This window comes from Hevea brasiliensis, chromosome 16, assembly GCF_030052815.1.
Source record: "Hevea brasiliensis isolate MT/VB/25A 57/8 chromosome 16, ASM3005281v1, whole genome shotgun sequence".
NCBI classification, from domain to species: Eukaryota; Viridiplantae; Streptophyta; class Magnoliopsida; order Malpighiales; family Euphorbiaceae; genus Hevea; species Hevea brasiliensis.
Window position 1 is genome coordinate 38420712 of NC_079508.1, and position 25552 is coordinate 38446263.

General features: G+C 29.9%; 1 protein-coding gene across 3 annotated transcripts; it reads right to left on the reverse strand.

Moving 5' to 3' along the window:
- Positions 1–25552, reverse strand: LOC110647893 (bifunctional aspartokinase/homoserine dehydrogenase 1, chloroplastic). 3 transcript variants are annotated; one of them, XM_058137877.1, is made up of 18 exons: positions 25302–25552; positions 10285–10352; positions 9804–10178; positions 9191–9279; positions 8795–9098; positions 8556–8608; positions 8253–8467; positions 8063–8150; positions 7865–7978; positions 7295–7393; positions 6943–7137; positions 5216–5298; positions 2720–2945; positions 2132–2277; positions 1834–1969; positions 887–970; positions 689–781; positions 1–574 (listed from the first exon to the last, which is right to left on the reverse strand). In XM_058137877.1, the coding sequence occupies exons 1-18, from the start codon at positions 25439–25441 to the stop codon at positions 329–331; spliced, it is 2754 nt and encodes a 917-aa protein (XP_057993860.1). In that variant the 5' UTR covers positions 25442–25552; the 3' UTR covers positions 1–328. The 3 variants fall into 3 exon arrangements, with proteins under 3 accessions (XP_057993860.1, XP_057993858.1, XP_057993859.1); XM_058137875.1 differs by lacking the exon at positions 25302–25552 and adding an exon at positions 11825–12054 and having other exon boundaries at positions 10285–10391; XM_058137876.1 differs by lacking the exon at positions 25302–25552 and adding an exon at positions 11825–12053.

Below are 25552 nucleotides of genomic sequence, written 5' to 3' on the forward strand. Positions count from 1 at the left end.
TACCAAACCAGGTTGAACCATATTTAACCTATATTATTCACCATTCAATTCAAGCCTCTTGTTGAATTCTCAAGGAGCATTTCTGAGAGCAATAGACTTAACAATTTTAAGAGCTACAGGGCCTTGGGCAAGAAAACGAAACCAAAGCCCATAAATGGTTGCAAAACTACTCTTGCACCAAAAGCTGTTCATGTAAAAGAAGCACCTCTATTTGCAAAGCATTCATTAGCATACAAAAACTAGAGCAAAAACACTGCTACAACTACGTTGACAAAAGCACAAACTCAGGTCTCCGTAGATGGAACCACGTATAGAAAAGCTGAGGTTATTATGATGGAGCACCAAGATATGAAGCCAGTCGTAAAATGTCACTGAATATTCCTCCAGCTGTCACCTGAGCTCCAGCACCAGGTCCGCGGACTATTAAAGGCTGTTCCTTGTACCTTGTAGTAGTGAAAGCTATGATGTTGTCAGAACCTGAAAGCTGTGCAAATGGATGATCTTTCTTATACCTTCGCAACTCAACACGCCCTTCTTGCCTCACCACGTCCACCACCCCAACATATCGCAAGACCTTTAGGTTACAGGGGTAAAAACGGATTCAGAATAGAAAAAAATAATTCAAAGTAAATTGCCATTGAAGTTGCAGAATTCAGATACTTAAAAAATGTGAGACTAATGTACTTACATCACCAGAGTCCTCAGCTTCTTGTCTTTCCTTTGCCATGTCTTGGTCAAATTGAGGTAGCTGCTCTATAAATTCTTCAGCAGATGCACTGGCCTGAAATAATAATCAAAACCATCATATCAAAGGAAAACTAATATCGTAAGCCCAGTGTATTATTCAGATAATAACAACAATTTGAAAAAAAAAAAAAAATCTTACTCTCAATGGTTCAGGCACAAGACTTTGAACAGGGATATCTGAAAGTTCTAACTTCAAACCAGATTCTCTGGCAAGAATAATCACCTGCATATGCAATTGTATTTAGTATGGGAAATTGTAATAAGCGAAGTGCGTAAGCAATAAGGTTGTAGTGAGCTGTCCTGCCTAATTCTATCACACAGCAAGCCTTCATATTAATTACTTGTTGGCTGCTAATAAAATCGGCCATTAAAGAGCTCTTAATCACCAAATCCAATCAGATCAGCATGGCAAGGAATTAAAAAAAAAGTTTGACAAAAAATTCAGACTTGCAGAAAGTCCTACTCCATTGCCCATCAGTTGGGACATCTATTGTCTGATACATTACCTAGTTCATAGTTCACTTTAGTTCGTGGGACGAGTATGGGTACGGAATACAGTACTTTTCTAGATATAGAGTACGTCGGGGGTAGGTGTAATTGGAATGCTATTTGGAGTCATGGTACGGCGAATTATACTTATTCGGATCGTTAGAATATATATATATATATATAAGAGCAGAAATTTGTTGAGTAATATAATGGAGTTTATATCGATTGAATGTTTAATATTTTTCCAAAAATTTTAGCCAATTAAAATTTAATTTAAATTTTAAAATTTATGATGTAAAGTTTTAAGGTAACTAAATACCATAAATCACTAGCTAACTTTCTATTTAAGTAAAGTTAGCATATCAAAGAGAAAATTTGGATCGTCCATTTTTATGTTTTCGTACTCTAACATACGACATTCTGGACTGTGCGTTCTGAACCGCTATTCAGAGGGGAGGGCAACGTTTTCGGTAACATTGGTCTCTGATGCATCCCCAGTAATATAATAAGACTGACATGGAAAAGCAGTTGAACAGATATAGGCAACTAGTGAACTTATCAAAAATACTAATAATAATAATAAATTTCACAAAATACCTTTCTTGCAACATCTGTTCCAGATAGATCATCCCTTGGATCTGGTTCAGTATAACCTGCCTGCTTTGCCTGTGCCACCACTTCACTAAATGATTGTGCACCTATGAAGTTGTTGAAAATATAACTCAAAGTACCACTGCAACAACAAATTATGAAAAGAACACTAGCATCAAAAGATGCATATTTTTGAATTGAATAATGTACAACAATTTAAGAAACTCAAAAAATATGTTTATCAAGTAATTATAGTGGTCCTCATGCTAGTTTTCAGGGCACTAAACAAGCAAACAGGACTTACCTGAGAATTCCTTCAATTTGCAATATTTTATCTCCAGTTTCAAGGAGACCCCGTAAAGTGCTAATAATTGGAAGACCAGCTCCAACAGTTGCTTCATAAAAGTAATGTGTATAGGATTCACGTTGAAGAGCTCTCAACTTTAAATACTGAATTTATTAAAAAAAAAAGTCATTGAAACTTCAAAATAAGGCATAAAGAAGGGTATAGGAGCAGCACTCTTTAGTATCAGTTCAAGTAAAAGGTTAACAAGGTGAAAGATAACTATATATCATGGTCGATAATGAAGAAAATTGTTTCTATCCATAATTATTGGCTAATTCAATAGAAGATTCTTAAGACATAAGATGCAGCAACTTCATTCAAGTCATGGAATGTTGGCTCTCCTTCAGGGCATATCTTACCTCTAACTGGAATATCATTATTATTATTGTTTTCTCTCTCTTCCCCACTATCTTCTTGAATGCCATTACTTTCATTAGTTTTGGATAACTAAATTCTAAATTAAGTCTCATCTTTAGTTTTTTCTTTTTCCTTCTTGATGGACCACGCATTTACTAAATAGCATTGCCAAGGTACAATTCATTTTACCTGATCAAGTGGTCCTGAATTTGCCTTTTTGTTAGGGGTGATCACATGAATTCCTTTTTGTAACCAATCATGGTAACAGCTGGCAACATTAGAGTCTGCTGTGCAATCTACCAAAACAGTATTTGGAATAAACTGATTTCCGTGCACATGGTGTGTGAATTTCTCCATGTCAGCCACTTCACCAGTCTCCTTCATAAGTTCTCTCCATCTTGACAAGTCAATTCCACTACAACCAAAGATAAAGACGATTAAGAAACTTACTCAAATGCAAGTAACTTTGGCATGCTTACAATTAACAGAACTCGATGTTTGTCTGATCACAACAAATTATTGCCATACTGATGATTTCCAGATCCAAGCTAACAAATGCATGGTTTTCATTGTCACATAATCTTTTATGTGCATATCTTTTCGCAGAAGCTCAAACCAAGTAAAAAATGTAAACCAAGAGCCTCAAACAAGATGTTCTTTTTGGAACTATGGCTCCAATCACCCACACAGATTAGACCACCTAAGCCATGCCAAATCTAGTGGGAAGGTTTGGGGGTATCATTGATAATGCGAGAGGGGTTTGGAAAAGGAAGAGCTAATTCATGTCAGTTTTGCAATTAGAAGTTCCAATGGAAACTGATACACCTGTATTATATAGATGTTTTTAAGCACATTTGTACAGCATTTCATAGCATTTAGATAGGTAATTTCATGCATAATCATCAAATTCATTAACTTTTGTAAATTTCATTACTCTGCACTGAATTCTATGTTTTCTGCATATTTTCAGGTGTTTTAAGGGAGTTCCAAAACATAGGAGTAAAGAAGAAAGCTTGGAAAAACTCAAGGAGAAGAGCATTGTTGCTGATACACTTTACACAGGTCGTGTAAACATACCACAGACCCATGTAACTTGCTACCAGGAGAAAACCAAAGAAGTCAAAGAAGAAACAAAGTACACAGGCCGTGTAACACAACCCGTATAACCTATGGAGACCCGTGTAATATTCTGCCTGGCAAAGCTTGAAGAATTCCCAGAAGAACAGCAGAACACAGGCCGTGTAATTGGACCCGTGTAACTGGCCAAGATCCGTGTAATCTTCTGTCCAAATACGAGAAGCAGCTTTCAAGTTTCAGTAAGTTACACGGCCCTGGGCCGTGTAGTGGCACACGGGCTGTGTATCAGCCGACAGCCAGTTTCCTGATTTGGTTCCAGCTCCAATTTTTACACTCAAAACAGACTTCTGATGCCTTGGAGACTCTAAAAACCTAATCCTAGGATATTGAATATAAATAGAAGCAGCAGAAAACAGAGAAAGAATCCCAAATTCAATCGCCGCATACATCTTCATCACTTTCTTAAAGTCGTCTTGAAGAACAGAGCATTAGCATCAGGGAGGAGCCCTCAGCCGAAGTTCCACAAGTTCAAAACTGCAGATTCTCTTCAGTTTTTTTATTCTATTTCTTTAGGCTGTTTTTATGTTCTTTTATTTCACTTTTGTTATGTTTGCTAAACTCACCATGAGTGAGTAGTTTCTTTATTCTGGAATTAGGAGAGTAACGCTTGTAATCATTATTATGGACAAATGTTGAGTTTTATTTATTGGATTTAAGTTTTGTTCTTTGATTTAATGTTCTATGTTCTTAATGCATGCTATGTGCCTGTACTCACTTAGACATGATATAAGATACTAATTGAAAAACTGAAAGGTGAAAGTTAGTATTAGAAAATCGGAGTATTAAACTTAGGAAATCTGACCTAGAAATAGGCTGAAATCCTTCGTGGAATTCGATAATTAATTACAGATCTTAAAGAGTTTTTATTAGGACTAATCACTAATGAAAGTAGGGTTTAGCTCTAATTGAAACACATCTTAGGTGCCTTAAGAGAGGACCTAGGATACCTTAGAATTAATTTTTATCAAAGCAGCGATCCTCAATTCAATGAATAGACAAGATTAAATCCATAATAAGGTTAAAGTGTAAAATCTTAATTCTGGAATTGTTTTAATAGATTGTTTCATTTTAAGTTCATCATTCTCCTAGTCTTTAGTGCTCAAGACAAATTAGATTCACACTCCCATTATATTCGGTAGCCTAAACAGTCATAATTGTTGTATAACTTGGTACTTGCTAATTAAATTCCTCGTGGAACGATACTCTACTCACTACTTTATTACTTGCTAGCGATCCATGCACTTGCGGGGTTGTAAAACCAGCAAACAAAAACCCACCCTCATAATGTTTAATGCCTTTTTTCACAGCAGCTCTCCCACATTTGAACTTCTACTTTTGCAGTAATATTCAAAGTATCATAACAATTTGCATTAGGCCTACTACTTTAGCACATCCTTGAAGGCTCATTCCTTGATTTTATATGGCTAATATAATCCATGTGGGGTATATTATTTGGTTAGATGATTTCCCAAATAAAGCAAACAGTGGTCCCTTCATCATGTCATACGGGCAAGAACTTCATATGCAAGCATGAAGCTTAAGGCTTACACTTCACTTAAAAGCATTCTCCTTGAGCCAGTAATTCCCATGACACGTAAATCAATGTTGAATTCTTCCTTAAGGACTGCTGCCTGCAAAAGGAATTACAAAATTTGCTTAGATTGAATTGCAGCATTTAAAAAATATCTTACAATTAGACCAATGTTGTCAAATTTGAAGACAAGTGACTATTGGATAGCATTTTAGCTCTTTTTCCCATTTGAAGGGCTTTAGCATGGCCCGTGTTGAATATCTATAAGAGTATTTTTATAATCTGATTTTAATTTATTTCTCATCAAAACCTTTAAGTCTTTAGTGCATGTCCCGAAACCTAGTCCAAAACCATGTCAAATACCTATCAGAGAAGGTTGAGAGCATATTTGTAAACTGATTTTAATTTATTTCTAATCAAAAACTTTAGTCTTTAGTGCATCTCCCAAAAACTAGTTCATTTCTCCTCTCTGCAAGTCAGGGTTTATAGACTTGGAAAAGAAAAGGTATAAGCTATTTATATCAGAAAGGTTTTTGAGTGGGATCTGTATAGATGATACCATGACCTTCCAGGACTGTCTTTAAGCCGCAATACAGCAGAATTATTCGTAATGAGGGTATGAATCGCAATCAATTGTCCAACCACAAAATTCTTAGCTGAAAATTAAATATGATTTTATCCATCACACTTTTAGAGAACTTGGTCCTACATTTATTGCAATAACTGCACATTTACCTTCCTACCCAGAAAATTCCTCAAGGCATATTCCAAATCGACCATCCTAAAGAAAACTACAAACAATAACTCATCAAAGTTTCCTTATCCATTGTCAACGCCACAAATAGGTCAGGGCAAGGATCATTTAGGGAACGAAACCAAACTGCCAGAAACAAAAGGAGAGATTTTCTATTCATTTCTAATGTATTTCCATGACCCAATCTCATAAGCTCCCCCAACTTCATATTCGTCTTCTTAAAGTGATCCAGACAATTTTTAGCCCCAATTACCAACTCAGATTCATGATTGCTCTCTAGACTTTACCTCCACAACCATTTTATCCAACGTAGTTAGCTAAAAAGGAACAAAGGATTCCATTCCCAACATGCCTCTAACAATAGGATTGAGCAACTCCCAAATTCAATAAAACTATCCATTTTCTCCCTCTTGTCTCTAAAGGAATAATACAGTTTAAACATCCCCAAGGGCCCTGTCTCTCGGCACACGTGTTTCTTCTCTTTTACCAAGCACTTTCAAATTGATAATTTTCTTGCCTATATCCGGTCCACCATAGACCTAAGACACAAGATGTATGATGAGACCCACCTATTAAATGCATGGGTCTCACATGTTGGTGTCTTAGGTCCACGTTGGATAGGGTCTAGGCAAGAATTTCCCTTCACATGGTTCCTTATTCAAGCTGCACAGCACAATGAAGTAAGGCACTTTTGAAAACATTGAGTCATCACAACTTGCTCCTTATGAGCAGCAAAAAAAAAAAATGTATGTTGTGGAGTAAGCACCACAATCTTATCTAAGAGATGATGGTTAACATAATTAATAAGTAATGACACAACCTCACATTACAGTTACCAATATTCTAAATTTTAATTAATTTTACTTATCTTTCCAGAAACTGACTATCATATGACTATATAAATACAGTTTCACATTCAAGCTCCAATATAAACTATTGCATAATTGTCAACAGATAAGTGAACAATAAGAGATACAACTAACAACGCACCTGATCCCTGAGCTGGTCAAGCAACGTGCCACCTATCAGACCGGGTCCAATAATCCCCATTACTATTGTGGTTTGTGAGAGATAAAACCTTGAGTGGACAGCTCTTAAAGCCCTTATACAATCTTCACGCTTGACTACCACTGTAATATTATACTCAGAGCAGCCTTGAGCTATGGCACGGACATTTATATTAGCCTGCATTGCAATATATTTCAAACTTGAATCAAGGAAATAGAGGTAGTCAAAAAGAAGAAATATAACTTTAATATCAACTTTAACAAGACTCAGAGTAGGAGGATTAATGAAAGTTAAGCAAGCATTTCTTGAAAAATGAAATATAACTTTCTTCTACCTTAGCTAGGGCATTGAATAGAGTAGCACTGACTCCAGGAGTACTAGCCATTTTCTGGCCTACAGTTGCTAAAATGCTGCAATTTGGAATGATGGCAACCTGAGAAGAACAGACTTATTATGAGAAAATAAATATCAGAAAATAAGATTCCAATACATTAGGTTCAAAAAAGAAACACAATATCCTATGTTCCTAAACATGTAAAAACATGAAAAAGGCTGTAAAACCTATGTTCTAAATAACGAATAAACTAAGAACTTAGCACATAATGATGAATCAGGAACTAAGGACATAATCAGTTCGTACTTGAAACTGAGAGGGTATTTAAGCAAAGATATAAAACATCCAGGAGGAAAGATGTTGAATCTGAGGAAAAAAAAAAGAAACGTTCCTTTCCTTCTGTGATTCCTCTGCGTATTGAACACTAACAGTTTTCCTAGAAATGACCAGAAAACATCCTATACCACTATGGCAAAACCAAAGACTGAAAACGTTAGACAGTAAAGTCATAGATCTTCTATTAATAGTCAATAATTAAGTCAAACTGTGAAATTAAATCTAAAAGAGCACCTGGGAAAGTCGTCCAGCATCCAAAGCTTGACGAAATCTAGACTGCAAAGCATCTGCAACAGCTTTTACTTCCTTCTCAGGCACAGCAAAGCATACAGAATGCTCACTACTAGCCTTCAATAAATTAAGTTTAAATCAAATTAAGTGTCCATGTCAACTAAGAAAACTGTAAACACTAAACTTAGAAAACATAAGTACCTGGGATATCATAATTACATTAGCTCCCACATCTTTCACAGCACCAAAAATGGCACTAGCAGTACCAGGGACACCAGCCATTCCAGTTCTACAAGAAGAGAAAAATTAATGAAAATGAAGAAAAAAAAATTGCCATTAAAATAAATAAATACAGCAAATGCATAGATACAAAGTACCATGAATGGCTCACCCCTCAACATTCACTAAGGCTACGTTGTCTATTGTCGCAAAACCTTTGACAGGGGAATCCAACATCTGGCCATCTTCATTCTCAGTCAGAGTAGGCCGACAGATCATTGTTCCAGGTGAAGACAGGTTAAAAATATTCCTTATCATGATTGGAATATCATACCGCATAACAGGAATAATAGTACGTGGATGTAAAACATTTGCTCCAAAATATGACTGGATAAACACATGAACTTAATCTTAGAAACATGCAGTTATCTATTGGAAACAACTTTGACAGGCACAATAGGAGGGATCAAGTTACCATTTCCCAGGCCTCTTGATAAGATAATGTCCTCAGTATCACAGCCTCACTAACTGCAAGGAAAAAAAAATTTAAAAGAATAAGAAAAGTAAGACTCCTTAGCCTCCATCTAAACACACAATTCTTGTTTTCTTAACAATTCTCAGAGTGTATTATTCAGAATTGTAGCGGTTTCTGCAAACATCACATGCAAAGGAATCCCATTTACAGACAGCACTTAAATAAGACCTAGCGCAAACCTTTTCTTGGATCTGCACTGTAGACCCCATCAACATCAGTCCAAATGGTGACTTGTTGAGCCCTCAACAGAGCACCCATTATAGCCGCAGAGAAGTCACTTCCATCACGCTTCAAAGTTGTGGGAATATTCTGAGGTGTACTGGCAATGAAACCAGTTGCAACTATTATATTACATGGATTTCTTGAGAACCATTCTTCAAGTCTTTTTTCAGATTGCACAAAATCAGGATCAACTTGATTAGAGCTGGTAGGATTTACAATAAGCACTTCTCTTGTATCCATCCATTTGCAATCAAGCCCACTCTGCACCAGAAAGCAATTAAATAGTACTTAGATAATTTGCACAAGCCACAACTGACAAGTACTCTGCATTTGAAAGCAAATAAAAAATGGACCTTTCTGACAACACATGACAACATTTGAGCAGACCATAACTCTCCATGTCCTGTAACAAAATCAGAAAATGATTCTGTTGCATGACCAGCTGCAATAGATTAACAAAGTTGTTAGGCAGTAGAAATCCAAAAAAGACGAAAAACAGAGCAGCACCTTGTTTTAACATGAATGAAGCCTGTATATACATGTGTACAAAGTGCACAAAAACTTCACATTATTATTTGTTCCTTTCCTACTGCATTCCTCAATAAGTTCAAGAAGCACACCTTTTTCATTATTTCATAATCCTTGAGGGTAAAAAAATGAGAAATAATGCGTGTTTAGAAGGATTGCCACTAATGTGAAATTGAGGACCATGACAAATGAGGAGAAATGATCACCAAATACCAATGGCCTCAATGGACCACAGCTCACACAATAATAATTTAAAAAAACAATAAAAATTAAAAATAAAACAACTTGATTATGTTGAATCCCTGCTCATGCATATGCACATATGCTTGCCTACATAGGTATGAATATTCATCCATTCACCCAACCAGTGAGTGTGTGTGTGTGTGTGTGAGAGAGAGAGAGAGAGACCTGGGGGGTGGTGGGGTTGGGGTTTAATACCTATATATATTGCGCGAAGCATGGCTTTAAGATTGTTAATATCATGATGTAACCGGGACAAAAAAGTTGCAAGATCATCCCCGTCAAGAAGATCCACTGCCGTTAATCTATGCTTTTCAAAAACAGCATCAACAGCAGCAATATAAGAATCATCCCTTGATTGTGCCTTGTAGATGAGGTCATACATCATATCTGTCACCTTTGACATTGCTGATACAACCACCAACTTTCCCTCTGAACCATCATTAATAATAATCTCGGCTACATTCTTGATTCTCTCAGAGCTTCCCACACAAGTACCACCAAACTTATGGATTGACCACATATCGCCTTTTGAAAGGTAAACCTTTTCCTTGGATTCATCAAGTAAAACAGCTAAAAACAATGGAGGAAATTCATACATGTAAAAAATTTTTCTGTAGTTATCAATTACCACCTTGTGTGCATGAGTTTACACTAGAGAATAAAGCAGGCAATGTACCTTTAACTGAAGAAGAGACATTGCCAAATGCCGAATCCCTTCTTCCCCATTGGGAAACAAAACCTGTCCTGAAACAATGGCCAAGCAAATTCTTCAGCTGTTTGTTCCTAACAATTGAAAAGAATTGAGCTTCTAACTTAAGAGGACAGTTCAAAACCATATATTGTAGCTTTTCAAATCCAGCATTATTGTCACTCACTAATTGAAAAGACCTCAGGGAAAGGAATATGTCATTCTCCATTAGCTCCATAAGACAATGTTCAAATACTTTCATATGTGATTTAGCAACAAAAAGTGTCCAGTAAAAAATATTTTTTGACAAGAAAGAGTATGAATTAGGATAAGCATGACAAGGAACCCAAAAAAATGCCCTTCTAGATTGGTCATAAACTCATACAGAGAAAATACAAATGTGCATAAAAAAACATGACAACTGGTAGAAAGAACTTCCCATGTGAATAAGACAATGATTATATTTCAAAATAATGTCCGTATGCAGAGAATTTACAATGGCATATTTAAAATAGTGTTGATATGTAACTGAAGCATGAAGAGAAAACAATTTAATGTGAACAAACATAAAAATAAAAGTTCTTCCTTCCAAATTTACAAACAATAACAAGTCTTAATAATTTTTTCCCTTATAGGTTAGCTTCTTACACCAACCAACCCTGAAACGTTTCTAAACATCATCTGGTACTAATGCCTCATTGTAACCAACCATCTTATTAGCCATCTAGCCAATTATGCCACATTCCTCTAGACGTTTTATTTAGAGTTCACAATTATACATTTCAACAAATGAAAGCCTGGTTGATAAATGGTAATTTTGTAATCCTACAAATAAGTTGTTGCATTTCAATATAACAATCTAATGCAACCCATCATGCATTTTAGTTAATACTTAATGCTAACCATTAATGAGTTACGAGTTTCAACATATCTCTGAATTATCAATTTAATTATAAGGGCATCAAAACCCATCAATTATAAAATAAATCTTACATGAGAAACAGCCAATGAATATCGCTTTAATCGTTGCCAATTCAACTCTAATATCTTCTTCATTTCCTTTCTTTTTTTTTTTTTTTCATTTCTTCTACGCAACATTCCTTAGACATTTTAATAATTTTATTTGTTATGACCTTTTCTGGTTTTCAATTTACAGTTTTCAGCCTGTCTTATATTAGCAACAACCTCCTCACCAAATAGAAATCCGCATCTATACTTTCCAAGAATGAGAAAAGCTATTGATAAAAAAATGCTAAAGCAAAGATTAATGTAAAATTTGGAAACGAAATTGTACTTCCATTAATCCATTTTTCTATTATCGTATAAGCCAAATCTAAAACAAATTACACATGTCTACTGAATCTAAGCTGAAGTAAGCATCGTTTTGGCCATGCGTAGTGTACTTAAAGAAAAAGACGGGTGTTCTAAATTGCAGGCATTTCCTATTCGTATTAGAACCCTCCATTTTCTCAGGAAACAAACAGAAAACAAAACAACAAAAATCCAAAATACACAAACTAACGAATACCTGAAAAGAGGAGAACGAGATAGAGAAGATAAAGCTGAGCATGAAGAAGGAGAGATCTTCTTCTTGTGCTTGGTGTCGAGAGACAATGCGCTTGAAGAGAGAATGCGAGATGTGTTAGAGATCGAAGCAGCAAAAGCCATGGAAGCGAGAGAGAGAGAATAGCACTAGCAGAGAGAGAGGAAGAGGAACTCTTGCTGTGGGTTTTGTACTGTATAATAAGAGCACATTTTATTTGGCGGCTTTCTTTGAGTGAGCACTGAATGATTGATGAGAGAGAGGAGGACGAATATAATATTAGGAAAATAAAAAAATCAAAACAAGTCTATGTATTTTTGACAATTATTAAATAAATTCAAAATTAAATTTTAAGTTAAGTCTTTATGCCTTTTAATTGAAATAAATTAACGTGTCATAAAATATTATTTTTAATAATAAAATTTTTTTTAAATAATAAAATTTTAAATATAATAATTTTAATATTAAATAATTTTTCATTATGTTTTTTAATTTTATTTTAATTAAAACTAATAAATGATTTTTAATATTTAAAATTAATAAAAAAAAATAATATTTTATTACGTATAAATTATTTAGCTTTAATTAGAAAATATGAGATTTTATTAAGTTCAACATTTAATTTTTGAACTTATTTAATTTTCGCTGAATGTACATGTGTTTATTTGATTTTTTCAATAAATATTATTGTTTGTCCCATTTAAAGACATTTTGAAATTTTTTTTATTAAGAGTACAGGAAATAACTAGATAATTTATTTTTATAAATAAATAATTAATTAATTAAAACATTCTTGAATTATAAAAAAATAATAAAAATAGATAAATAAATTAAAAATAATAATAGACAATAATGAAGTTAAAAAAAATAATTAATTTTTTTTTATTTTTAAAATGATAAATAATATGAGGAAAAAAATTCTATAATATCACTTAAAATGAAATTGAGAAAGTAAATAATTAAATGTCATATTTAAAATAATGAAATTACCTTTTTAGCCCTATTCAAAATCCACTAAATCCGTAAATCTAATTGCCAAAATATCGTGTGCGATAGGCTGTTGGGTTTCACAGGCCGCTGAGATTGGCATATACGAAGTGAAGTTGTCATTAACTTATTTTCATCTTATCAATTACATGATTGAATTGTTAAGGCAATATTTCCAAGTTTTTTGTTGGAGAAAGCTTGAATATGACTTCATAGCCGTATGTGATCTTTAGCACCACGAAAGGAAATTTTTAGGAGTGTTGTTATTTCATGGAAAATAATTTTAGTGTAAAAAATATTTTATGATTATTTATTTTTATTATAAAGTAAAATTAATTTTTCAAAAAAGATGATTTAATAAAATTTTATAATTTATCTCATATGATTTTTATAAATTGATATTTTTTTGTAAAATTGTTAATTATGAAAAATTTACCAACTTAACGAAAAAGTTTTTAAAACTTTAAAAAACATAAATAATACTTTTTTAAAATTCAATAAATAAATTATATATGTAGCAAATTTTATTAAAAATTATAAAAAAATAGATGTAAATTGCATTAAATTAAAATTATTAATTTCATTGCATATAATTTTTGTGATAATTATTTTTTTATTAAGTTAATAAATTTTTTATAATTAACAAGAAAAATATCAATTTACAAGAATCACATGATAAAAATTGTGAAATGTTTGCACCTTTTTAAGTAATTTTTTTTCTAAACAATATTTTTTATAAAAATATTATTTATATCATACATATATAAGTGTTTTCATATTTTAATAAGATTAAAATAATATTTTCTTTTCAAAAGAGTTATTTTCCTTAAAAATAATTTAATTTTTCTTTTGATATGAGAAATATTTTTTTAACTTATTTTTTAAGTGTTCAAATGTGAGAATATGTAATAAATATTTTATAAAAACAAGCAGAATAAAAAAAAAAAGACTTTTCTTCTTAAAAGATAATGTCATTTTCAGAATTATTTTAATAATTTTATAAAAAAATAAAAATATATATAAGTGTTTATAATTAAATAATAAAAAATATTTTATGACATATTTTCTTTAAAAATAATTTTTATAAAAAATATTTTTATAAATAAATTATGTTTTATGAAATAAATAAAATTTTTATTTTTATTAATTTTTTATTTTCAGTGGGTCTAAATATGGGCTAAAACGTGCAAAATAAGGGAAGTGATTTGCTTGACAATCACTTCAACGTTTATCTCAATATTTGAATTTGTAAGATTGTTAAAATTGACTATAATTCTAAAAGTGTACCGAGCCTGATTGAGACGCCAATTCTTTATCCCCATCAAAAGATGTGCAATCTCAAGATTTCAGCATATCCTATTGTACTGGAGAAGTTCTTTTCATTAAGCATTTATTTATTTTATAAAAAATATTTTTAAAAAATATTTTTTATAATATTTTTTTATATTGAATCTCGTTCCATTCCTCCTTAAGAGTTGATGCATCCAATGTGGAACCCTCCTTTGGAGAATGTGATTAAATTAAACTCTGATGCTACAGTTGACCAAAAGAATAATAGTGGAGCTACAGTAATGTCAGTTAGAGACCATACAGGGAGAATTATTGATTGGAGATATGGTCTTTGGCCATATATCCATGACCCTTTATTGTTAGAAGCATTGTGTGTCAAGACGCAACTCGGGTTGCTTCTTGTTTAGGTTTTGGAAGGTCAATTCTGGAGGAAGATTCTTCTATTGTCATTAATGCTCTTTGCGACCAGGTCTATTCAATTACTATATAGGGAATTCTTCTTAATGTCTTAAAGTTATCTAACTACTTTGAGAATGTTAAGTTCACTATAATCCGAAGAACATGTAACCCAGCGGTGCATACTCTAGCGACAAAGTTTTACGTGATCTTGCATTTAGATGTAACCATAATACCCCACACCTAGGGTTGTCAGAATTCATACCCGGACAGGGTACGCCCCACGAAGTTTCAAAAAAAAAGAAAGGCTGAGGGAAGATGTGTTTGGAAGGAGAATAAGAAAAAATGGATTAAAAGGTAGTTCAATCATTGAAATTGGTACAAGATAGAATATAAAAACCAAAGTTATGAGAGTCTCACAACTCACTCCCTTATTTCTCCACTTCTCTCTCTCTTATTCCCTCTAAAATACCCTACCTTAGCCTCTATACGAAGGAGAATCACTACAAAAAAGGTAAAGAGTACTATTTTCTCTCATCCCTTAAATTAGTTAAAGAAGAAGCGACAGAAACTCCTTCTTTAAAAGCCATTGCAAAAGTGGCAAGCTTTCTTGTCCTTTTTCTTAGTTTGATTAATGGTTATGAGTTTTCATTTTGCTAAATAAATAGTTTAGATATGGTTTAAGGTTGTTTTAGGTTTAATATGGAGATTATGGAAGATAAGCTAAAAGGTGTAGAATTAAGTTGATAATGAATATTATTAATTGTTTTAAGTCAAAAATAGTATAATGGACTAAGAACTATTATCAATTGTTTTAAGTTAAAAACAGTATAATGGACTAACAATGCATGGCAGCCTTTGGCCACTAAAGTTTAAGACTTCAGTTGCTAAACCTGCACTGACTGAGAATCCAAATTTAGCTAATTATATTTAAGTCTTAAATTAAGATCCTTTATAACCCTCCCTTGTAGACATAAAGATAAAGCATAAAGAACTTAAAGACAATGGATTGAGGGGTTTAGCATTAGGCAAGTAAAAGAGTCCAACAACTCTAAGTGTATAGAACCTATTAAATTCCTCTTAAATAAACATTTTCCTATGACATACACATGCATCCATGCATCATGATATATGTTATTAGTTATTTTGCATCTCTAGGATTATATATGTAACTATGTATATAATGTTCACAAGTATGCTGCATAAGTTAGCTGTGATGTATTGATAATTCATGGATGACCCACTAGTTCTCATTGGGAAAGAAAAGCGAAGTGAAGGAAAAGTTATGCTATGTTAAGAGGAAGTTCTACAAGCTCTTTTAACGGACGAAACACATTGGACATATATGATAACTGAAAAATCACTGGTAGCATGAATTACCTTTAAAATGAATTATTTGCACTATGAGAACATCTTGTGGTTGTTACATTGCACATGTATATATATAAATGTTTTCCTTCTCCTAATAGGGTTTTACTTACTAAGCCCCAAAGTTCATCTCTTGTCTTTATTTTTTTGCTTCAGCTAAAGATATAGTTTAACACATAAAAGCTATGAGTTTCAGAAGCTATTACATCTTTATGTTGTAAAATATATAGATAAAGATTTATAAAACTCTTGATAATAAGGAAATATATAAAAGTTGACTGTACTTCTAATTAAATATTTTATAATATAAATAAATAAATTTTATATATATATATATATATATATATATATATATATATATATATATAATGTGCTTCACGATGGAAAATGGGCCCGCCATTGTTTGAAAAATGGCCCTCTACCTCGAACCGATTAATTTAAACTGTGTGTGCGGTTATAGTTTTGCTCTTATTATTTGAAAAAATAAAATAAAATCTCATCAATATATTTAATTTTTAATTTATTTTTTTTAGTATTTCAATTTAAATTTAGTTTAATTTTCAATTTTTCTATTCATGTCTAATATAATTTAATTTTAAATTAATATATATATATATATTAAATTAATAATAAAATCGATTAAAATTACTTTATAATTTTAATTATATAATATTAAAATAAAATAATTAATAACTATTAATTAAGATAAATACTTAATAATTGAATTTAAATATTAATTTAAAATGCTAATTGCATTTGAATATTAATTTTATATGCGTTCATCTTCAACATTAAAATGGAAAATTAATTACAATCAATTTAAATTTTAATAAAAATAAAAATAAATAAAATAATAATAAAATTTTAATTTAATTAAATCTTATAATATAGATTTTTCTTCACTTTATTTATTTATTCTTTCTGGCTTTTCAGATCACCGATGCGTTGTGCCTCCAAACCATTGTTTTAGACAAACAAGCAGCCTAACAAAAGTATTGTAAAAGTAGACTTGACTGATGATTAAAATAATAATAAAATAATATATAATTTATTTTTTTATGATTTTATAGTAATGAGTAATTCTTGTTGATGTGATTGGTCAATAATTTTATATCTTAGTTTTTATCATTAAATTATAAATTTTTTTATCATATTTTAATCGTTATTATTAGTATTAAAAATTGAAAACATTAATTTGTAAAATTTTAACTTTTTATTTTAATAATTAAATTATTATATCAAAAAAAAAACTTTAACATCTAAAATTTTTTTTATTAATTCTTTAAAATTTTAATAATTCTTTTTACTGAATTAAAGTTTAAAAGACTCTTTAAATCGTATATGGCAATCTAGAAAATATTTTCTTTAGCAGAAACCCTATTAGATTATCATAAATATAGGAATTATTTTTTATTATTTTATGCTGATTCTCATACAAAATTTATCATCTAAAACCATAATGAAAAATAATTTTTTTTATTATGTTTATTTTAAATTAATATAATTTTAAAATGATAAAAATAAGTTATTGATTAATTTATTTTTAAATTATATAAGTTAGTTATCAAAAATATAAAATATTTTATTATTATAATAGAATTTAAGAAATATAAAATATAAAAATAAATATTTCGAGATTTTAAGTTGGTATTTTAATTAAAATTTATTATATTAAAAAATATAAATTATATTTGATACACGTGATACAGGAAAGGCTATGGAGTGGAATCTTTTTTGTCATTTTGCTGATGGAAGCGACGACACGATTTTAACATTTTTTACTGTTCCACAGGGTGTTTAATTTACCTATTGAATATAGTTAATAGCTGATAGATACCCAAATAGATAAATTATGATATTTGACAAGCTTAAAAGAATAGAGCTGATAGCTGATGGGCAACTGATATGATATGATCTTCATTATTGCGGTTGTATCACTCTATTTTTAGAAATTTGTGTCGGTGATAGCTGATATGATTTTATTTTTTATTTTGACCATATTATCTTTTTTTATTTAACTTAAAAATTAATATTATTAATATTTTTATTTTTTTATTTTTTATTTTAACATTTTAATTAACGTATTTCAACTTTGTTAAAATATTTTTTATTAATAACATAAAATATAAAATATTTATTTATATCCAAAAACTTAAAATTAATTATAAATTTTTTTATTAACAATAATAATTATTTTATTATTTTATCTATATTTTTAAAATTATTTAATTATCTTAAAAAAATAATTATTTTCTTATTTCAATAATAAAATAAATGATATAATATAAAAGATTAATAATTATATATTTATTTAAATAATATAATATATTAATTTAATAATTATATATTTAATTTAATAATAAAATAAATAATATAATGTAATAAATTTATAATTTTATATTTATTTAAATAATAAAATAAATTATATGATATATACCCCTAATAGTCATTTCATATATTAACAGCAACAGTTAAATATAATTTTACCAAACACTTAATATAAAACAGCTATCATCAGCTATCAGTTATCAGCTAACAGTAACAGCTATCAGCTAACAGCTATCAATTGTATTCAACAGTTAATCCAAACAGGCCCTAAGACTATTGCATTTTACTGTTATTACTGTTAGGTTTTAGTTTTATCTTATTTTATTTTTTTATAAAAGAATATCTGCTGGATTGAGTGTTCATAAATTTATTATTGAAAAAATTATCTTTTAAAATATATTAATTAAAAAATAATTTTAAATTAGATTTAATAAATTTTAATGATAAGAATATTAAAAAAATAAAATAATTTTTTAAAATTATCTTTTTGAATAATATTTAAAATAATATTTTTATTCATAAAAATAATTTAAGCCATGTAAATTCAATATCAAATAGATACTAAGAACTATTTGACATTATTATTGAATCTACTATTAAGAAAATTATTTTTTTAAGTATATTAATTAGAGAGTATTAAAAAATAATTTAAAATTATATTTAATAAATTTTAGTAATAAAAATATTAAAATAATAAAAAAATTTTAAATTATTTTTTTAATAGTATCTAAAATAATATTTTTATTAAAAAAAACAGTTTTGACTCTAAAACTCAACACCAAGATACTAAGCTCTCCTTCTTTCCCTCCCCCTTCCCTACCATCTACTCCTCCCTCTCCCCACCTTATTTGTTATCTCTCTCTCTCTCTCTCTCTCTCTCTCTCATTGTTTCTCTCTACTGTTTTTTCTCATTAATCATATTTTTCACCTCAATGATCTTTTCTTGGTTTTTGGTTTTCCATTAAATTCTCATTTTTCTCTTTAAAATTAATTTGATTGTAAAACCCACATCCCAGATTCAATTAATAAAATTAAAGGTTTAAGCATTTAAATTTATGCAAAATATTTATTTGTTTTTCCTCGTTAAAGATAAATATGTCACTATATCACTTATCAATTCGATCAATTTTATTATGTATTAATTTTTCAAATTAAATTTGTTGATAGGTTAGTTAGTATTTTTTTAAGTAAATATTTAAAAAAATTAAAGGAAAATAAAAAAAACCTCCCAAAATTACTGTTCCCTTGGGTATATTAATTTTTCAAACCATATTTATTAACAGGTGAGCTGAATATTAAAATAATTGTAAACAGTGAAGTGGGATGCGCATAAAAAAATATATTTTTTTTAAAATGCTTGCAAAAAAATAAAAAATTTCCAAGTTTAAAAAGGAAAAAGAAGCCCAAATCAGTGTTCCCATTGTTAGGACCGTGAACTTGACTAGGACCGGCCAGGCCAACGGTTCCGGTTTTTGAAATGGACTATAATCAGTCTAAAGAGTATGATTCCTCTTTGCCAAACTAGATTTGGAACCGACTGGTTTGAACCAGCAGATCCAAATTAGAACTGGCTTGATTTAAATTTTTTAATTTCTTTTTTTACTTTTTAATATTATATAGATTATTTTGAGCACCTTTAAACTTAGAACCTTCTAGAATAAAATATACAATAATTTTTTATGAATTTTTGAAGTTTATTACCATATTTTAGATTTTTAGGTTAAATTTGAAGTTTTTAAAATTTTCGTCTTTTTTAATATTTTTCCTAAATTATGTATATAATTGTGAGCATTTTTAATTCTTATACCATTCTCAAATAAGCTGCGCCATTAGCTGCGCCATGATTTTTATGAATTCTTAAATTTTATTAGCATACTTTAGATTTTTAATTTTATTAAAATTTAATGAATTCAAAAATATATTATTTGGTGCATAAGGTGTAGAAATATCTAAAAAGAATTTTTTTTAATTGGTGAATTTTTATGAATTCTGCTATTATTATTATTTGTGAAGAAAATTTTATATAATAATGATTTTTTTCCCCTAAATGAAATTATTTATTGTTGACCCCATGAGCTTAAAGAAGCATGAATTTTAATAATAGCAAAACTCAACTATAATCAAACTAAACTTACTTTAAGTGTTGTATTGTATTTTTCTAAGAATAAAGTAAAAGATTCATGAAATTGATGGACTTATGCTTTAAAGAAAAGATTACATTCTAAAATATCACAATACGAATTAAAAACAAGGAAGACAAAGAAAAAAAATGTTATATTCCAAGCTACATTGAAAATCAGATTGAAGGTACATATAGTTTGAGTAAAGTTTAAGAATTTTAAGAATATTTGAGAAAAAAATTTAGGACTAGAGCTAATGAAATCATGTTATTTTCTCAAATTTTTATCCTAAGTTCTTAGAACTTGTTTTTAATCATTGAATAGCTTTTTAGAACTTGTTTTTAATAATTGAATAGCCTAAAAGTATTTAATTTTGGTTTGGTGCAAAGTTTTATTTTTTTAAAGTAAAGTATAAAAGTTTTTCTCATATGCTAACTGGTTTACTACTACTCATGGTAAATAAATTGATTTGCTAACCGACTCAACCCAGCAACATTGCAGAAAATGACAAAATGATGATTATTTTCTCGAAATTTGAAATTATAACGTTTAAATGAGTTCTCGAATGGTCAAAATTTATTTAAGGCTATAAACACACTTAATCTTGGCTATTTTGCACTTAATGAAAATTGCTCTAGCATTTCTAACTTCTTAAAGTCATTAAAGCTTCCATTCAAAGTGCTCCAATTGTTTTTATTGCTCATAATTGGCATATCTACCCATCTCTTCTCTATAGATTCTGTTATAATAAGTGAGAGTGAGAGTGAGTTTTAAACACCTTGTTAGCATTTATGAGAAGTATTTCAAGCACCTATTGAAGCATGATTGTGTAAAAGTGTTTGGAACAACACTTGGTGAAGTTAAAAGTTACTTTGTAAAAGTTTTGGTATGAAGATTTGTAAAAGATTTTTGTCTCTTACTTTTAAAAGAGAAGAACAGTGGCATGAAGACTTAAAGTGAGATTTTTTAGAAAGTGGATGTAGGCTAGTTAAGCCAAACCACTATAAAAATTTAGTATTCAATTTTCTTAACCCTTACTCTTTAAATTCATGAAATTTATTTTTTAATTGAGTTAACTTTGTCTTGTGCTAGAAAGCGTCTGATTCTTGATTTATCTCTGAATCTTGATATAATCTGCTTCGCTATGTTTCTTTGTCTTTGTGACTTGAATCACTTTACTACTTTTTTTACTAAGTTATGATATATTCTGCATGATCAGTATACTGAATATACTTTGAGTTAAATGAGCATCAATAGTTTATTTGAATCATTTTATTCACTCACTTCACACTAGAGTACTTTGTTGAACCAAATCACAATTTTTTAAAGAGGTTTTGAGCAAAAACTGAAAAATTATTTTAGTCCAATTAACCCTCCCCCTATTGGACATATTTGGGACATCATTTATTATTAGTTAAAATGCTACATTGATACATGTATATTATATAAAATATGTTTGTATGCAAATTGAAATTTTTATAGATTTTTTAAATTATTTATGAGAAATTACTTGTACTTTAAATTTGGTAAGATTTGAAATTGAGATGGAAGAATATTGCAACTAAATAAGAAAGTTTATTTGGATTGATTTAAAATGATTAAATAAGAGAATTTATTTGTATTGATTTAAGATGAATAATGTTATAATTTTATACAATAAATATGAATTGAGATATAAATAAGGGTTTGTTAAACTTTTTGTGTAAAGGAAATTATTTATATATTCTGATTTAGACCAATTAATGAATAGTCGATTTAATAATTATTGGATGTTTGAACATGACATTATTTAATTAAAATAAATGTTGATCTTTTAATTATAATTTTATAGAATTTAAAATTTTTAAAAATGTTGATTTAAAATGAATATTTGAATCATAACTGAAATCGAACTAAAATGTCTTGAAGTAGAGGCCAACCAAAATCATAATAGTAAAAAATCAAAATCGAAACCTCTTCAAAACTCATTAAAAACCATGAACGAACTGAAATCAGTTCAAACTGACTACTCAAAGGCACTTTCAGTTCAACCCAATCAAAGGCCTGAAACTAGATTGGAACCGGCTCTTGACTGGGTCAGTTCCCAACAATAATAATTTGAGATTTAGTTTTAGTATACATATTTTGTAAAATACATAAAAAAATTTAAAATAAAATCTCCAAATGGACATTCTGAGTATTAGAATATTGCACAGTTCTTGAATCGTGAATTAAATTGAATAATCATACAAAATTAAACTTATTTCAATACTTTTACTTGATCTTAGCTATTTACAGAATTAAAACCGTACAAAAACTCAATTTATAATAAAGTTATACATATTTTTTTTTTAAATGTATTGTATACTTTTACTATAATTATATATTTTTTTCTGGTATAATTGTGAATTAAAAATTTCGTAATATTATGTTTTATTCCTCTATTTTTTTAATAATTTTAATTATAAATATGATGATGTTATAATTCTTAAATAAAAATGTAATATATATTTAATTCATAATTATATTTATATTATATAATTAAAGATTAAGTATATTATATAATATAATAATATAAATATATTATATAATATATCTTTTAGTTATTATTAATTGTGTAATATTAAATTATACATATATATATTTTATAATTAAAAATTATATAATTTAAAAATAATGAAAAAATATATATGTAACATATTATGAAATAATAAATTATTTTAAAATTTAAAATTACTAATTAAGTATATTTTTTATAAAAATAATTATATAAAATTATTTTAAAAATAAAAAATTAAACATAATCCAAATTACATTAAAGTCAAAATATCAAAAAACATATTAAATCAAAATTTAAACCAAAATCAGACCAAAATTTTAATTTAGTGTGATTTGATTCTTTGAGGCGAACTCAACGAGCAGGAGAGCACAACCGATGGATCTTTGGATTGCTTTGCTCATCAGGGTTGGGGCTTATGAAAGAATGATAAAACCCTAACACAAACAGGCCTTGCTTCTCCCATCTTTCTTAAACAAAAAATCTTTCAATGCTGAGAGAGGTGAAGTGAAAGTGATCACCCTAGGTGGCAAGGGCTCATCTCTTTCATCCTCCTCCATCTATGTCGTCGCCACCGGCCAAGCTCAGTTATGTAATGACTCATCGGCGCTCGATAGACTACTCTCTGATCAAATCCCTCCGTAGCCTCTCAAACCATTCCAATTCTCATTTCCCAAAACTTTTACCTCAATTGAAATTCGTGCCTCTTGATAAACTCATTTTATATAAGTATTTTAGGGTAATTTTGCATTCATTTTGCCTTTTTAGTTTAACAATTTTATGCTTTTAATACTTATTTTAGTCAGTTTGTTAATTTTAGTTTCATTATATTTGATTTTCAAAATTTTAATGTTTTTGATAGCTTTTAATAAGGTTTAAAGGCAAAAAGGTCCATATAGAAGAAATTCAAAATGATTTGGAAGCCTAAAGTGGTGTAAAAAATAAAGAAAATTCGCTTAAAGAAGAAGTTTAGCCGAGACTTTCAAGGGCTTCAACATGCCCCGTGTTGAGGGTCGTATGAAGATAAGAGTCAGCCAGTAGGAATCCACATGAGGCACGTAAATTCACACTGGGTCGTGTAAATAGAGATTTCGGAACAAAACACACCGAAAGTTTAAAGGGCTTCAACATGCCCCTTGTTGAGGGTCGTGTGAAGATAAGAGTCAGCCAGCAGGAATCCACATGAAGCATGTAAATTCACACTGGGTCGTGTAAATAGAGATTTCGGAACAAAACACGCTGAAAGTTTCAAGGGCTTCAACATGCCCCGTGTAGCTGGTCGTGCAGAATCTAAAGGTTCCTCCTCCGAATCAATATGAGGCATGTGGAAATAACTTAAATCAACATGAGGCATGTGGGATGGCGCTGGCAGATTTGCTGATATGGAAAAATTTTTTATTTTCATACCTTTTACACCTTTTGTCTTTATCCCTTTAGAGACTATTTTTAGGGCAAACCTTGAGGGGATATATAAGCATCATATTCTCATTTTTAAGACAAGGAGAAAGAGAGAGAAAAATCAAAAAAGAAAGGAAAGAGGGAATCACGCTATTTTTGGAGGAAAAACACCTGCAGAGTTACGTTTTCCATCTTCCAACCAACCATCATCCGGTGCTAATGCCTCATTGTAACCAACCATCTTATTAGCCATCAAGCCAATTATGCCACATTCCTTAGAGTTCATAATTATACATTTCAACAAAAGAAAGCCCGGTTGATAAATGGCGATTTTGTAATCCTACAAATAAGCTGCTGCATTGAAATGTAACAATCTAGTGCAACCCATCATGCATTTTAGTTAATACTTAATACTAACCATTAACGAATTACGAGTTTCAACATATCTTTGAATTATCAATTTAATTATAAGGGCATCAAAACCCATCAATTATAAAATAAATCTTACATGAGAAACAGCCAATGAATATGGCCTTAATCGTTGCCAATTCAACTCTAATATCTTCGTCATTTCCTTTTTTTTCTCTTTCATTTCTTCTACGCAACACTCCTTAGACATTTCAATAATTTTACTTGTTATGACCTTTTCCAGTTTTCAATTCACAGTTTTCAGCCTGTCTTATATCAGCAACAACCTCCTCACCAAATGGAAATCCGCATCTATACTTTCCAAGAATGAGAAAAGCTATTGATAAAAAAAATGCTAAAGCAAAGATTAATGTAAAATTTGGAAACGAAATTGTACTTCCATTAATACATTTTTCTATTGTCCTCTAAACCAAATCTAAAACAAATTACGCATGTGTACTGAATCTAAGCTGAAGTAATCATCGTTTTGGCCTTGTGTAGTCTACTTAAAGAAACGGACGCGTGTTCTAAATTGCAGGCATGTCCTATTCGTATTAGAATCCTCCATTTTCTCAGGAAACAAACAGAAAACAAAACAACAAAAATCCAAAATACACAAAGTAACAAATACCTGAAAAGAGGAGAACGAGAGAGAGAAGATAAAGCTGAGCATGAAGAAGAAGAGATCTTCTTCTCGTGCTTGGTGTGGAGAGACAATGCGCTTGAAGAGAGAATGCGAGATGTGTTAGAGATCGAAGCAGCAAAAGCCATGAAAGCAAAAGAGAGAAAGAGAGAGATTAGCACTAGCAGAGAGAGAGAGGAAGAGGAACTCTTGCTGTGGGTTTTGTATCGTATAATAAGAGCACATTTTATTTGGCGGCT

Excerpts from the sequence above, each read along its gene's own strand:
- LOC110647893 (XM_058137875.1), bottom strand. The coding sequence starts at position 11,964 with ATGGCTTTTGCTGCTTCGATCTCTAACACATCTCGCATTCTCTCTTCA. Across the intron at positions 8,468-8,555 it reads ATCAAGAGGCCTGGGAAATG|TCATATTTTGGAGCAAATGT; the intron begins GTAACTTGATCC and ends GTGTTTATCCAG. Across the intron at positions 7,394-7,864 it reads ATGCTGGACGACTTTCCCAG|GTTGCCATCATTCCAAATTG; the intron begins GTGCTCTTTTAG and ends TGTTCTTCTCAG.